The sequence below is a fragment of the Phyllobates terribilis genome, unplaced genomic scaffold, assembly GCF_046119375.1.
Source record: "Phyllobates terribilis strain yellow unplaced genomic scaffold, ASM4611937v1 Scaffold_2__4_contigs__length_985480577, whole genome shotgun sequence".
NCBI classification, from domain to species: Eukaryota; Metazoa; Chordata; class Amphibia; order Anura; family Dendrobatidae; genus Phyllobates; species Phyllobates terribilis.
In genome coordinates, this window is record NW_027362762.1 from 89,039,092 (window position 1) to 89,055,577 (window position 16,486).

Genomic DNA, 16,486 nt, shown 5'->3' on the forward strand with positions numbered 1-16,486 from the left:
CCCTGATTCTGCCGCTCTTTTCCATTTTGTGCTGCGCCGCTCTATTGCAAAGATATTCACGTTTGTTTATTCTGGAGTGCAGTATGTGAAATCTCTTCTTGTGGTCCAACTGGGCGTTTCTTCAGAGTCTTTTCCAGGGGCGAGCGATTTCACCCCTCCCTCATATATGCAGCCAATCACAGCTCAGCAACTGATCTATCAGTCTCAGAGGATGCTGATCTGTAATTGGCAGCATATGGGAGGGAGGGGTGAAAGTGCACAACCACGGAGAAGACTCAGAAGACGCGCAGAGTTGATCTACAAGCAGAGATTTCACAGAGTTCTCTCCACGAGAAACAAATGTGAATATCTCTGCAATGGAAGCTCTAAATACTTTCATTCAAAGTTTCTCCATCAGATTTATGTGAAAGAGTAGAGCTGGATAGCCCTTTTTACCCCACCACTAAGAATAGCCCCTTTAACCCATCCACTATCCTAGCCCACCAGGTAATACACCCTCCACTACAGTAAAGCACCAGGCAAACAGACACTAAAACCTTTCTCTATCTTATAATCAACAGCCAAGCAGATTTTGAGATCAAGATAAGCAGACATTAATACCCTCCAATACCCTAGACCACCAGGGAAGCGGGCTGTAACTCATTTACTAAACTATCCCACTATGGAAGCTAGCAGAAGTCCATTCTCTGCTTTGAGCCACTACTCAGAAAAGCTGGGATTAACCACTCCTTTACCCTAGCCCACCAGGGATATATTAAACTTGTTTTTCCTCAATTTCTTCAGTCTAAGATTACATTTAGGTATGCGTCTTAGAATTCACAACGTCCCGGACCCTTAAGCCCTAAAGTCAATGGTCTGAACTGCAAAGTTTGACAGAACAATCCCCACACCTGCAAATAAAAGAAGCCTGTGAGCCACATCTTTTTCTAGAGAAGACATGCCTGACAGCCATGGCATTTCCCAGTAAGTGGTACAGCAAACCTCAGGGGTCCCCCCTGAGACAAAGTCATCTGACCATGACCGATACAAGGACCTTCTGGGAGACACAGCGGCTTATTTTCTGCACATATTTCCTATATTATAGCACAGAAAGAGACTATATAACAGCAGCCGCTACACAGAATATGTGCAGTAATCGTGACCTTGTTTCTGTTCATTAAAGACTTGTTCTCACGATTCCTCATCAGCAGTGCACCGCTCCTCTGCCGTCCTGCTCCTATATGTCGGGGGGCGGTGTACTCCTGAAGATTGCCCAGTTGGGCTGGTAGCATGTCTGCGCCGCTGGTCTGATCTGTGCGCTCTAAGATGCGATTAGCAGAGGCGGTTTTGCCAGTGCAGCATTGGCGGAGGCAAGCTCTATAGCAAAGAGTTTGCAAGCGAGCGTAACTTGCCTAGGAAACCAGCCACCTCTGATAGACTGCAGAGGTAAGCGATAACCTAGGCAACGAGCAGTACACAATAAAATTTAAAAAAAATTCCTCCGTTATTGAGAGCAGAGAAGAGTTTTAATAATTTGCGCACAGTCTTTCTGCTGTGTAATTTTTTGCTGTGCAAGTCCACAATTCTCTTCCTGATATCTTGGCTGATTTCTTTAGACTTTCCCATGATGCTACACAAAGAAGCAGTGTGTTTCAGGTGTGCGTTAAAATACATCCACAGGTGTGTCTCTAATTAATTTAGATGTTCAGAAGCTTGCAAACACATGACATCATCATATGGGCAGTCCAGAATTGTTTAAAAGGCATTGTAATCTTAGTGTAAACTTTTGACTTTGCAGTAAGTAATAAAAATGCCTTAAAACCTTCTCTCTTATTATTCTGGCATTTGACAAATATTAAAAATGATGGTAATCCTAATTGACCTAAAACGGGAAAGGTTTATTCTGATTTCATGTCAGATATTTAGAAAAACATGTATATGTGTCTTTTTATATAGTGTATGTAAACTTCTGGTTTCATCTGTACATTAGCGTGCTTCCCCAATATACACGGCTGATGGACGGCTCTCACATGGGATGTGAACAGAGCAGAAAAAAGCCAGAAAAAAACCATCAGGTTTCGATGTGAATAGCCACAAGAACAAAGTGCAGATAAATGTTACACGCGGCAGGAGGTTAATGTATTCCTTCTACACAGCTGAACATATATTGACTTTGTAAATGTGATCCTGCGTCCCGCTCCGTGTCTTATTGATCAGGACTGAACGCTTGTTTTATTTCTTTCCTTCTGTGTTGTGCATTAATATGACTGAAGAATGCATGTAGTCCCAGAAGCGTGCCACACGCCGGCGGCATGGATTATTCAATAATTGGGTGCACAGAGAAGAGTCTGCCCTCCACCTAACTAAGCTCAGGAATAATTACAATCACTTCTCTAATTCTTAACTGGCAGCTTTATTTGTAACTCGCTGTATGCGAAGTACAGGAGAAACGTGCACAGCCGGGGCTGTGCTGCAAAAACAGTCTACACTACGAGATACGGCCCAATGACTGGTGTGGAGAGTATTCAGACTCGCTCCGGTATACGGGGCACTGCATATAGAGGGAACGCCTTAAAAAGGAATCTGTCAGCAGGCGTTTGCCATGTACTCTGAGAGCAACATGATGCAGAGGCAGAGACCCTGATTCCAGCGATGTGTCACTTACTTGTCCGCTTGCTGTAGTTTTGATAAAATCACAGTTTTCTCTGCTGCAGATCTAGCAGCTCTCTGAATGAGGAGCTCAGTATAACCCCACCCACACCTCTGATTGGCTGCTTTCTGTGTACACTGTGCATAGGCAGAGTACAACCAATCATCTGTGAGCGACGGGGTTACACAGAGCTCATGTAGAGGGAAGACTACAGTGGCATGTAAAAGTTCGGGCACCCCTGGTCAAAATTACTGTTATTTCTCCTGCAGCAAAAAGTATCACTGGCTGCAACTTATGCTGTAGATGAAGTGATAACTTACTGATCTTCGAGGGTGCGATCACTGGGAACCCCATGATCATGAGAATTGGTGGGTCTGAAAAGCCCCATTAGAAAAGAGCCCCATTCATTGTCAATGGGACTGCGGCAGATAATCGAGCACAGCATCATCTCCGGCAGTCGCACAGACAATGAATGGAGCAATGTCGTGGCCATCTCTCTATCCTAACATATGGATGCATGGGGGTCCTAGCAGTAAGACCCCCAGCGATCTGCAAGTTATCTATGCTGTGGACACAGTAGGTGATCACTTCCCCAGTCGGGGAAACCTCTTCAGTTTGCGGCATGGTATTACATCGCCGATTAGGTTACGGCCGGCGTACGTGATTCCCCAATAAGTGAGTATGGGCAGCAGAAGAAGAAACAGCGGAGACAGCAGATCCGAGACGTCCTCCTATGGAAACAGACAGATTGCAAATGACCTTGTGCTCGGAGACTGCCGTCACATGAACGAGTGGGTGGTGGAAACTGATTATGTTATTAAAAGCTGCACTAAAAGCAATATCTGGAGGAAGAGACGGGCTGAGGAGATGCATTTGTCTCCTCAGTGTATGTGACAGAGTGTATCCAAGTTACCTGAAACGCAACGTTTCTATTGTCATTAAACCCACACGGACGACCGAGAAAGGAAAACTGACAGCGGGAAGATGAGAGGGATTTTATATTCTGCGACATTCGCCGATGTTATACTCCACTGTGACTATGATGACGGTACTGACCCAGGAAAGTACCCAATAAAAAAAAAAAACACATTCACTTTATAAATACTGAAAAAAAAAATATTTGGCATTTACCGATTGGTAAAAAAAAAAAAATGATACAGTGAAAACATTTACTTATACAGTACAGCGCCACCTGGTGTCCACAGTGCACAGCAATGAGCACGTCCACATAATGAGCTGGTGGTCACACATGCTCAGTCACTCTAAGCTCTGTACAGTCATCCTGGGTTCATTGCAGAGCAACTAAAAAGAAATCTCTTTCTGCCTGTGTGTCAGAGAAGGATCCAAGACTCAGTACATAGAAATATAGTGTGGAAATTATAAGGGGATATATTACCAACTGCCAGAGGGGGAAGGAGACTGACCTCTGATTCAGACAGAATCAAACTGAATTATACAAAGGTGTTTAATATCCACTTTGTCATGACCAATGTTTGCTCAAAAAATGTCAATATACTTATAAAAACCAAAAGACAAAAAAATGAAATCGAAAGAGATTAACCAACACACGGCATGGTGCAGGGTGCGGCAGACTAATCCACACGGCGCACATTCTCTACAACCATCTGCCACATATGGAAAATAATGTCAGGTTACACCCGGGACTGTTTAATACTTTTACCAGAAATTATTGAATTATGAGCTGCACTTGTCCCGACTTTTGTATGTATGTGTCAGAATAAGAGTTACAGGGGCGTCATAAACCCAGGTGATGTCTAAGCGACATGGATGAATCTGCCCCATATTGTCCCACTGTGTTCTTTTTCTATAATCTGATTAGCTTCCAGGTGATGTAAAAGGACCTAAGCTCATATTAAAAATGTGGGTAACCAAAAATGTTGACGTAGAAACAACATTTCTATCTATGCTCAGATTAGTAAAGATCCTTTGAAATCGTCCCAGGGGCCTTTCTAGAGTCAGGGCATTTAGGCTAAAGTATGGGGAGATTTTTCACAATGAATAATTTACTTTTCCTATAGGCTACTATATACCAGAAGGAAGCCAAAAGGGTGTTCTTTTATCCTCCAAATTACCAAAAATACCTAGAGGGTAAATAGACCCTAATTGAGGGTCTATAGCCTCAACCCCCTGAGGAAGCCCTTGTGGCGAAACTTGTTGGTTTGGCTATGTGATGATGTTTGTTAGTTAGCACTAGGGTACCTAGAGTATACTCTAAAAGCAGTGATTTAGCTGAGCTGATCTTAATCCATGAACTGCAGTAATGGCGGATATAATATTATTCTGAACGTGAATCAGTGTGCTCAATTGACTATATAGGTCCTAGAGATTATAATGAGTAGAAATATAACACCGGTACCCTGGTGTGTTTTTAATTTATTTACCACTTTTAAATGTTAGAAATAAAAGTCATGTTTTAATACATCCCTCAAATCAGGGTCTATTTACCCTCTGGGTATTTTGGTAATTTGAACCTGTCATTTTTATAGGGGTGTATACACCCAATGGTTGATTTCTTTTATCCTCCGTCTGGCCGGCGTGCACCTGCTTAACATTCGTTCCTGCACAGACCATTGGCCACCGCCCCAAAAAATGATTCCTTGCACCCTATGTTTTCAATTCAATGTGTCCTTGTGGGGACAAATGCCTAAGCATCCATCCTGATTGTGGCCATTGTCAGGCAGATACCTCCAGAGAGTTCGCACTTAACAGTGGCCATTAGTTATTCCCATCTTCGGGTATTGAGATATAGTACTGGTGAATATACACAATTTTACAATTTACTTCTAATTAAAATTTTCAGCCAATCGTCAGATATCACTTTTTTTTATGTTGTTTACAGCTCATTGCCTTGGAGACCGACCACCTTTGCTGGTCACTAGAGCATGCAAAGTGATTACAAGAAGAGATTAGTGAACCCAAACTTACAAGTTTGGGGTTCGTACCAGCCAATTAGTACAAAGGAGAGAGAGCCAGGGAAAGAGGCAGGAGGAGAACACGCGAACCAGGGAGAGAGCGAGCGAGCTAACGAGAGAGCGAGCCAACGAGAGAGCGAGCCAACGAGAGAGCGAACGAGAGAGCGAGAGAGCGAACGAGAGAGAGCGAGAGAGCGAACGAGAGAGAGCGAGAGAGCGAACGAGAGAGAGCGAGAGAGCGAACGAGAGAGAGCGAGAGAGCGAACGAGAGAGAGCGAGAGAGCGCAAGAGAGAGAGCGAGAGAGCGCAAGAGAGAGAGCGAGAGAGCGCAAGAGAGAGAGCGAGAGAGCGCAAGAGAGAGAGCGAGAGAGCGCAAGAGAGAGAGCGAGAGAGCGCAAGAGAGAGAGCGAGAGAGCGCAAGAGAGAGAGCGAGAGAGCGCAAGAGAGAGAGCGAGAGAGCGCAAGAGAGAGAGCGAGAGAGCGCGAGAGCGCAAGAGAGAGAGCGAGAGAGCGCAAGAGAGAGAGCGAGAGAGCGCAAGAGAGAGAGCGAGAGAGCGCAAGAGAGAGAGCGAGAGAGCGCAAGAGAGAGAGCGAGAGAGCGCAAGAGAGAGAGCGAGAGAGCGCAAGAGAGAGCGAGAGAGCGCAAGAGAGAGCGAGAGAGCGCAAGAGAGAGCGAGAGAGCGCAAGAGAGAGCGACAGAGCGCAAGAGAGAGCGACAGAGCGCAAGAGAGAGCGACAGAGCGCAAGAGAGAGCGACAGAGCGCAAGAGAGCGACAGAGCGCAAGAGAGCGACAGAGCGCAAGAGAGCGACAGAGCGCAAGAGAGCGACAGAGCGCAAGAGCGACAGAGCGCAAGAGAGAGAGCGCGCAAGAGAGCGAGCGCGCAAGAGAGCGAGCGCGCAAGAGAGCGAGCGCGCAAGAGAGCGAGCGCGCAAGAGAGCGAGCGCGCAAGAGAGCGAGCGTGCAAGAGAGCGAGCGTGCAAGCGCGCAAGAGAGCGCACAAGAGAGCGCACAAGAGAGCGAGCGCGCAAGAGAGCAAGCGCGCAAGAGAGCAAGCGCGCAAGAGAGTGCACAAGAGAGCAAGCGCGCAAGAGAGCGAGCGCGCAAGAGAGCGAGCGCGCAAGAGAGCAAGCGCGCAAGAGACCGCGCGAGAGAGAGCGCGAGAGAGCGCGAGAGAGAGCGCAAGAGAGAGCGCAAGAGAGAGCGCAAGAGAGAGCGCAAGAGAGAGCGCAAGAGAGAGCGCAAGAGAGAGCGCAAGAGAGAGCGCAAGAGAGAGAGAGCGCAAGAGAGAGCGCAAGAGAGAGAGCGCAAGAGAGAGAGAGCGCAAGAGAGAGAGAGCGCAAGAGAGAGAGCGCAAGAGAGAGAGCGCAAGAGAGCGCAAGAGAGAGAGAGCGCAAGAGAGAGAGAGCGCAAGAGAGAGAGAGCGCAAGAGAGAGAGAGCGCAAGAGAGAGAGAGCGCAAGAGAGAGAGCGCAAGAGAGAGAGAGCGCAAGAGAGAGAGAGCGCAAGAGAGAGAGAGCGCAAGAGAGAGCGCAAGAGAGAGCGCAAGAGAGAGCGCAAGAGAGAGCGCAAGAGAGAGCGCAAGAGAGAGCACAAGAGAGAGAGAGCGCAAGAGAGAGCGCAAGAGAGAGAGCGCAAGAGAGAGAGCGCAAGAGAGAGAGAGCGCAAGAGAGAGAGCGCAAGAGAGCGCAAGAGAGCGCAAGAGAGAGAGAGCGCAAGAGAGAGAGAGCGCAAGAGAGAGAGAGCGCAAGAGAGAGAGCGCAAGAGAGAGAGAGCGCAAGAGAGAGAGAGCGCAAGAGAGAGAGAGCGCAAGAGAGAGAGCGCAAGAGAGAGAGCGCAAGAGAGAGAGAGAGCGCAAGAGAGAGAGCGCAAGAGAGAGAGAGAGCGCAAGAGAGAGAGAGAGCGCAAGAGAGAGAGAGAGCGCAAGAGAGAGAGAGAGCGCAAGAGAGAGAGAGAGCGCAAGAGAGAGAGAGAGCGCAAGAGAGAGAGAGAGCGCAAGAGAGAGAGAGAGCGCAAGAGAGAGAGAGCGCGCAAGAGAGAGAGAGCGCGCAAGAGAGAGAGAGCGCAAGAGAGAGAGAGCGCAAGAGAGAGAGAGCGCAAGAGAGAGAGAGCGCAAGAGAGAGAGCGCAAGAGAGAGAGAGCGCAAGAGAGAGAGCGCAAGAGAGAGAGCGCAAGAGAGAGAGAGCGCAAGAGAGAGAGAGCGCAAGAGAGAGAGAGAGCGCAAGAGAGAGAGAGAGCGCAAGAGAGAGAGCGAGCGCAAGAGAGAGCGAGCGCAAGAGAGAGCGAGCGCAAGAGAGAGCGAGCGCAAGAGAGAGCGAGCGCAAGAGAGCGAGCGCAAGAGAGAGAGCGCAAGAGAGAGAGCGCAAGAGAGGGAGAGCAAGAGAGGGAGAGCAAGAGAGGGAGAGCAAGAGAGGGAGAGCAAGAGAGGGAGAGCAAGAGAGGGAGAGCAAGAGAGGGAGAGCAAGAGAGGGAGAGCAAGAGAGGGAGAGCAAGAGAGGGAGAGCAAGAGAGGGAGAGCAAGAGAGGGAGAGCAAGAGAGAGAGAGCAAGAGAGAGAGAGCAAGAGAGAGAGAGCAAGAGAGAGAGAGCAAGAGAGAGAGAGCAAGAGAGAGAGCGCAAGAGAGAATTTTTTTTCCAGATCCAAAGTTCGGGTCACCTTTGTTTTCAATGGGGTTCAGGTTCTGGTTCAAGTTCGGGTACTTCGGACTAAAGTTAAAGTACCAGAACCCAAACCTCCATGGGTTCGTTCATCCCTAATTATAAGCTCTTTTCTATTGAGCTTGAAAGCACTGTTTTGAATCTGGCCAGGATCAATAGAGCACAATGAACCCCAGCCGGCTTCAGTGTAGTGCTGACAAGCTTGACAGCTGCGGTGGTCGGTCTCCTAGGCAAAGAGCTGAACAAAGAAAAAGTAAAGAATATCCCAAAAACGGCTGCAAATTTAAACATACAGTAAATTGGAAAAGTGGCTGTTTTTCCAAGCATTGTCCGGTAATATCCATCTATGAAGAGGGGAATAATGTGTTCATAGCTTTATTCTGCTTATGATGGTATCAACCTACTTGTACGAATATCGTGATTACGAATATAGCCGGTCATCGCTAGGACGGGCAATTGGTGGTCTGATAATTAACCCACCCATTTAAAGCTCAGTACTTTGCCTCTGTACAGTGACAATTACAATTTCATTGCAAAATTGAGGAATCGTCACATGAAAATATGCAGAAGAGAACAACTCTAAGGACAGAGAGAAAAAGCAGAAAAGCCAGACAATATCCATATTATTGATACTATTTTCTTTCAGAGACAGCGCCACTCCTGTCCACAGGTTATGTGCGGTAGTGCAGCTCAGTTCCACTTTAGTAAATGGGGCTGAGCTGTAATCCCACAAACGTCCTATGGACAGATGTGGCTCTATCAGGGGGGAAAAAAAAAGCAGCTGCTTTTTTTCGGATCCTGGACAATGCTTATCAGATTATTGGAAGACGTAAATTAATTTTGAAAAAAAAATTTTTTTAAAGTAGCCCTGAACGAGTGGGTCCTTGACCAAAGCCGGCATCATGGCTGAACACCACTAAGTAGACTGATGTTTTAACGCATTCGGGATACGAGATGACCCCCAGATTATTAGGAAAGAAGCTTTTCAGAATTCCTCGCAGGTGGGTGACATTTTATGATCAGTTCTATAATAATCAATTAAAGCCGATGCGCTCTGCATGTCTCGTGTCATCTGCGGCCAATCTGCAGATCTCCAGACAGGTCGTGGATGGAGCAAGTTGCTGGAGAAGAGATTTAATTTAGTAAGAACCATGCACAGACCTCCTGACACGTTCCAGTGCATGACAAGCCCGACATCTGTACTTAGCAATGATTTCACGCGTTTGGCATCAGTCAGAAGCGATTAGCCAAACTCGGCCGTGATCATAAGCAATAACCACACAGATGCTGCATGATGAGACGCCGGAGTGTGCAAAATCATTTATAACGTCCTGATGCGTCTCTCTGTACTGCTACATTACACCGCCATTATGTTACAGATTGCTATTTTTTTTTTTCTGGGGCATGAAAATACTAAAAAAGCATGCAAAACCGAAAGAAAGAAAGAGGGGTCGCTAGAGCCACCAATTTAAGGCCGACAATGAAATACAGAGTCACAGCTTTCTTCCTCTTGGAAGAGGCTACTTACAGTTAAGTCCAGAAATATTTGGACGGTGACACAAGGTTTGTCATTTTAGCGGTGTACCAAAACATATTTAATATACAGTTATATATTCAATATGGGTTAACAGTGCTGACTCTCAGATTTAATTTGAGGGTATTCACATCCTAATTGGAGTAAAAGTTTAGGAATTACAGCTCTTCAGTATGTATCTGCCTCCTTTTCAAGGAACAATTATATCAAAAGCTCTTTAATAGGCTGCTTTGGATTTTCCCTCGCTAATTCATCATTAATTAAGCAGCTAAAAGGTCTGGAGCTGATTCCAGGTGTGGCATTTGCATTTGGAAGCTGTTGCTGTGAACCCACAACATGAGGTCAAAGGAGCTCTCAATGGAAGATAAACAGACCATCAATAGGCTGAAAAAAATAAGAAATCCATCAGAGAGATAGCAGAAATGTTAAGAGTGGCCAACTGAACAGTTTGGTACATTCTGCAAAAAAAAAAAGAGCGCACTGTTGAGCTGGGAAACTTAAAACCTGGATGTCCATGGAAGACAACAGTGGTGAATGATCGCAAAATTCTTTCCATGGTGAAGAAAAACCCCTTCACAACATCGACGGACACTGTCCAGTAAGTTGGTGTTTCAGTATCTAAATCTACCATAAAGAGAAGATTTCATGAGAGCAAATACAAAGGGTTCACCACAAGGTGCAAACCATTAATCAGCCTTAAAAATATAAAAGCCATATTAGACTTTGCCGAAAAGAAGCCACTCCAGTTCTGGAAAAGCATTCGCTGGACAGATGAAACCAACATCAACCTGTACCACAATGATGGGAAGTAGAAAGTATGGAGAAGTCTTGGAACAGCTTATGATCCAAAGCATACCACACCCTCTGTAAAACATGGCGGAGGCAGTGTGTTGGTGTGGGAATGCATGGCTTCCAGTGGCACTGGGTCACTAGTGTTTACTGATGATGTGACTGAAGACAGAAGCAGCTGGATGAATTCTGTGTGTACAGGGTGATACTTTCTGCTCAGATTCAACCAAATGCAGCAATGTTGATTGGACGGCGCTTCACAGGACAGATGACCGAAAACATACTGCGAAAGCAAAGAAGTGGAATATTCTGTGATGGCCAAGTCATCACCAGATCTCAACCCCATCGAGCTCACATTTCACATCCTTAAGACAAAACTTAAGGCAAAAAGAGCCACAAACAAACAAGAACTGAAGTCAGCTGCAGTAAAGGCAGCAAAGCATCACAAAGGAGGAAACTTGTGGTTGGTGACTTCCATGGCTTTCAGGCAGTCATTACCTGCATGGATTCTCTACAAAGTATTAAAAATGTACATTTTATTTATGGTAAAGTTAATTTGTCCTATTACTTTTGAGCCCCTGAAATGAGGAGGATTTGTAGAAAAATGGTTGCAATTCCTAAATGATTCACAGGATATTTTTGTTCAACCCCTTTAATTAAAGCAGAAATAAAATGAGCTAACAGTGCTAGGGCAGGAGGAAAACTGATAGACGGGTTTGTAATGTGGCACAGCTAAACTCAGCGGTGCAGCCCCACACTGACTGCTGGGATCTTATCCCAGAGGTGTTAGTCATCTGTGCTTTACTCCCAGCACTTGCTAATCATGCAGGAGGCTAGACCAGGAGATCAGACTGTGTCATACATCTCTAAACTCTTCTGAGTGTTGCTGCTTGCTTATGACTGGTCAGCATCATACGGGGGAAATCATACCTGCCCCCAGCTAACATAATCTAATAACACCCACTTGGACATATCAAAAGTTAACTCATTAGGTGCTGAATACTTTGATTACTAATATCTCAGCAGCATAAAGGTGAAGTTAGAAAAACAATCAAACAAAACATTTTACTCTGCTCTGCAGCCATGCACTAAATGTATTCTCCCTGTGTCTGCAAAAAAATCAAAACCACAATAATTCTGGATTTTTTCAGGGAAATTATAGACATTTCCATACACCATCCCTCCTCAGAGAGTCTATTTACATCGCTTTTTTTCTGGAATTTACTGATGTGCAGAGAATTGCAATGCGTTCGTTTAATGCAGCTTTCCTGTACGTTCTCATTCAAGAACATAATTAGTGTGGAGCTCCAGCCCAATACATACAATACGCCATACATTCCCAAAATGTATAGGGAATGGGAAGGCGATCACATAGTACAAATACTTATCAGGATTTCCAGTACCTTGGCTGCCATTCTCAGGTATAGCTTGTTCTGGTCTTCGGCTGTTCCCATCTTCTCTCTCTTGACCAGATCTTGAAGGCTCTGATTGTCGTCATCATGGAAGTAACGCACCCTTTCCTTGTCCACGTGTGTCTCAACCTGCAGCACAGAGAAATGCACAATCCCTGTAAATCAGTCACTTTATAGGATCCATATATTGAGCACACCTTACTCCAGCGTACTTTACAATAAAAGGTGAGCACGTATGATCAACCGTGCACCAGAACATCAAATCTGCTCCACGGGCTGGCATAGCCTGCACTAGAACTTACTTCCAGAGTCATTTATGGTAAACTTGTAGGTCCGCAGGAGACCAGGCCCACAAAAAAGCAGCAGAAAAATCAAAAAAGGAGTCACATTTTTGCACAAATGAGGTGTGAGCCAAGCTCGGCACTTTTTTTCCCACTGCTATTCTACCCCTTAAAGGGGTTCTCCGGGCTAAACAAAATGTCTCTCTGGGGGATTGGGTTCTGTGAAAATTACAAACTCTCCACTGCTGTCACCACCATCAAACCTGCGCAGGCCACGCCACGTTTCACCTGTCCTAGGGCCACTGTAGTCTGCGATTGGCTGCAGCAGTCAGGTGACTTGAATTGTGCGCCATATAAAATCCAATAATGTGCTGTTCAAGTCACCTGACTACCACCGCCAATCAAAGGTTAAAGCGGTGATGTGACAGGCGAGCGGCGACATCATCACTTCCGGTGCCTTAAAAGGCATTGTATTAGAGGACAAAAATGTGCCCGCAATCTCCCAGACACAGCGCCTCTCTTGTCCATAGGTTTTGTCTGGTATAGCAGCTTAGCCACGTTCACTTTAACAGGGCTGAGCAGCAAAACCAGACTCAACCCAAAAACAAAGAGTGGAGCTGTTACTAGAAAGAAGCTGCCACATTTTTCTACTATTGTACAATTCATTTAAAGGCAACCTGTCACATTGTATATGCAGTCCGATCTGAGATCAGCAATGAACAGAGAAAGAGAAGTTGAGCAAAATTATATATTGGAAATGATTCAGTATAACTAATACTATATTCATTGAAATCCCAGTATAACATCGGGCCCCTTGCCCCCAGTGTATAACATCCCGTCTCCTCGCCCCCAGTGTATAACATCCCGTCTCCTCGCCCCCAGCGTATAACATCCCGTCTCCTCGCCCCCATTGTATAACATCCCGTCTCCTCGCTCCCAGCGTATAACATCCCGTCTCCTCGCCCCCAGCGTATAACATCCCGTCTCCTCGCCCCCAGCGTATAACATCCCGTCTCCTCGCCCCCAGCGTATAACATCCGGTCTCCTCGCTCCCAGCGTATAACATCCCGTCTCCTCGCCCCCAGTGTATAACATCCCGTCTCCTCGCTCCCAGTGTATAACATCCCGTCTCCTCGCCCCCAGTGTATAACATCCCGTCTCCTCGCTTCCAGTGTATAACATCCGGTCTCCTCGCTCCCAGTGTATAACATCCCGTCTCCTCGCCCCCAGTGTATAACATCCCGTCTCCTCGCCCCCAGCGTATAACATCCAGTCTCCTCGCCCCCTGTGTATAACATCCCGTCTCCTTGCCACCAGTGTATCCAGTCTCCTCGCCCCCAGCGTAAAACATCCCGTCTCCTCGCCCCCAGCGTAAAACATCCCGTCTCCTCGCCCCCATTGTATAACATCCCGTCTCCTCGCTCCCAGTGTATAACATCCCGTCTCCTCGCTCCCAGTGTATAACATCCCGTCACCTTGCTCCCAGTGTATAACATCCCGTCTCCTCGCCCCCAGTGTATAACATCCCGTCTCCTCGCCCCCAGTGTATAACATCCCGTCTCCTCGCCCCCAGTGTATAACATCCCGTCTCCTCGCCCCCAGTGTATAACATCCCGTCTCCTCGCCCCCAGTGTATAACATCCCGTCTCCTCGCCCCCAGTGTATAACATCCCGTCTCCTCGCCCCCGTTGTATAACATCCCGTCTCCTCGCCCCCGTTGTATGACATCCCGTCCCCTCGCCCCCAGTGTATAACATCCCGTCTCCTCGCTCCCAGTGTATAACATCCCGTCTCCTCGCCCCCATTGTATAACATCCCGTCTCCTCGCTTCCAGTGTATAACATCCGGTCTCCTCGCTCCCAGTGTATAACATCCCGTCTCCTCGCCCCCAGCGTATAACATCCCGTCTCCTCGCCCCCTGTGTATAATATCCCGTCTCCTCGCCCCCAGCGTATAACATCCCGTCTCCTCGACCCCAGCGTATAACATCCCGCCTCCTCGACCCCAGTGTATAACATCCCGTCTCCTCGCCCCCAGCTTATAACATCCCATCTCCTCGCCCCCGTTGTATGACATCCCGTCTCCTCGCCCCCAGTGTATAACATCCCATCTCCTCGCTCCCAGTGTATAACATCCCGTCTCCTCACTCCCAGTGTATAACATCCCGTCTCCTCGCCCCCAGTGTATAACATCCCGTCTCCTCGCTCCCAGTGTATAACATCCGGTCTCCTCGCCCCCAGTGTATAACATCCCGTCTCCTCGCCCCCAGTGTATAACATCCGGTCTCCTCGCACCCAGTGTATAACATCCCGTCTCCTCGCTCCCAGTGTATAACATCCCGTCTCCTCGCTTCCAGTGTATAACATCCCGTCTCCTCGCCCCCAGTGTATAACATCCGGTCTCCTTGCACCCAGTGTATAACATCCCGTCTCCTCGCTCCCAGTGTATAACATCCCGTCTCCTCGCTTCCAGTGTATAACATCCCGTCTCCTCGCTTCCAGTGTATAACATCCCGTCTCCTCGCTTCCAGTGTATAACATCCCGTCTCCTCGCTTCCAGTGTATGACAAGGGGCCCCTCGCAATGCTGTCTGCCAAAACTAACATGACAGTATGTTTGTTGGTAAAGGGCTCACTGATACCAGTGCGGTTCTGTATAGGAGCCTCTTGTGTAGCTAGTCAGCTCATTACATTTATTTCTTCTAAATCTTCCCCCCATCACCTGTGAGTGATATTATTGAGAACTGGAAGGAACCGGGGCACCAAATGAAAAAAAAAAAAAATTACCAGTTGTCTTTTTCGCCTTCCTCCCTGCGGCTCTGCAGGCCCCGCCATGGAGTTCACTGGCCACGCTCTACCAGATAGGTCGGTTTTCACCAGCAGAACTTCTTGTTCTTCTCCAGCTTCGGATTTCTGCAAAGAAGCAAGAAAACAAATCATCAGCATCTTCCATCTCCTACCAGAAGCAGCTCGCGCCTCTCACCCCAGCTCCATTCATACATCTCCCAGACCTCCTTCCCCATTAGCGACGTCGGAGAAGATTACAGATTCCAGAACTTCCTAATAAAACTTTCAAGGTGTTGGAACAGTTTGAACTAAACATTTGCATGAAGCACTTAAGTGGCAGCGCTGGACTTTTTCCTTCTGAAGTGGATATTAAATTATTCAGATGTGCGGAAGGCGTTTAACATTTATTGCTAATGAATCTCGCTGTGTGTTTCTGCCCTTTAACAAAATGATTAGGCCCACTTCGCTCATGGAGAAGGGTTTTTTTTTAATCAAAGTCAAAATAAATAATTCTAAAAGTAAAATAGAAAAAAACATTGAAAGCAGCGAGGACGTGGCCGTTATCTAGGAAAAGGCGAACGCGAAGGGCAGGAAAGGCATTCTAGGTTATATCCAGCTGGTATGGGCACATTATACCTGTTTAAAAGAGTCGTCCAGGATTTAAGACACTGATGACTTATCTTTAAGAATAAGATATCAGATTGGTGGAGGCCCTACTGCCGGCACAGCACCAACCAGCTGTTTGACGGCCGGAAGAAAACAGGGCTGGGGTAACAGTGCGTCATTAACTGTGTAGTGGTCATACTCAGGTACTGCAGCTCCGATCACATTCACTACAATAGAAGAACGGCCACTACAGGGTGTATGGAGCTGTCACGTACCACTTCGGCTTACGACTAGCTGCCACAGCATAAGCACAAGAACCTCACCACAATATTGACTTATCACCTACGGAACTGAATCATAAATGCCTGGATTTGCTCAGGATTCTTCTACACTGGTATAGAAGAGGGCTGGTGCCTGTGATCGGACAATGCACTGATGCAACAATTGATGACAGTCACCATAATGACAGTGACTCTTCCTGCCAACTCCAACTCAAAAATATTTCCCGGATCCGCAGATTCCTTAATCAAGAATCAGCAAAAACCCTAGTGCATGCCCTAATCATCTCCTGCCTCGACTACTACAACCTCCTGCTCTGTGGCCCCTCTGCTAACACTCTCACACCCCTCCAATCTATCCTAAACTCTGCTGCCCGACTAATCCACCTGTCCCCCCGCTATTCCCCGGCCTCTCCCCTCTGTCAATCCCTCCACTGGCTCCCCATCACTCAGAGACTCCAGTTGAAAACCCTAACCATGACATACAAAGCCATCCACAACCTGTCTCCTCCATACATCTGTGACCTAGTCTCCCGGTACTTACCCGCACGCAACCTCCGATCCTCACAAAATCTCCTTCTCTA

The 16,486-nt window shown here is 47.1% G+C and overlaps 1 protein-coding gene across 2 annotated transcripts in view; it reads right to left on the reverse strand.

The window, feature by feature from the left end:
• The window catches only part of CWF19L2 (CWF19 like cell cycle control factor 2), a 156,441-nt gene that overhangs the window by 56,434 nt on the left and 83,521 nt on the right, over window positions 1-16,486 (reverse strand). For both annotated transcript variants that reach the window (XM_073662189.1, XM_073662190.1), the window contains exons 11-12: window positions 15,019-15,144; window positions 11,944-12,081 (exon numbers count right to left, since the gene is read on the reverse strand). In XM_073662189.1, the coding sequence (XP_073518290.1) occupies window positions 11,944-12,081; window positions 15,019-15,144 (264 nt within the window). The remainder of the gene's footprint in view (window positions 1-11,943; window positions 12,082-15,018; window positions 15,145-16,486) is intronic.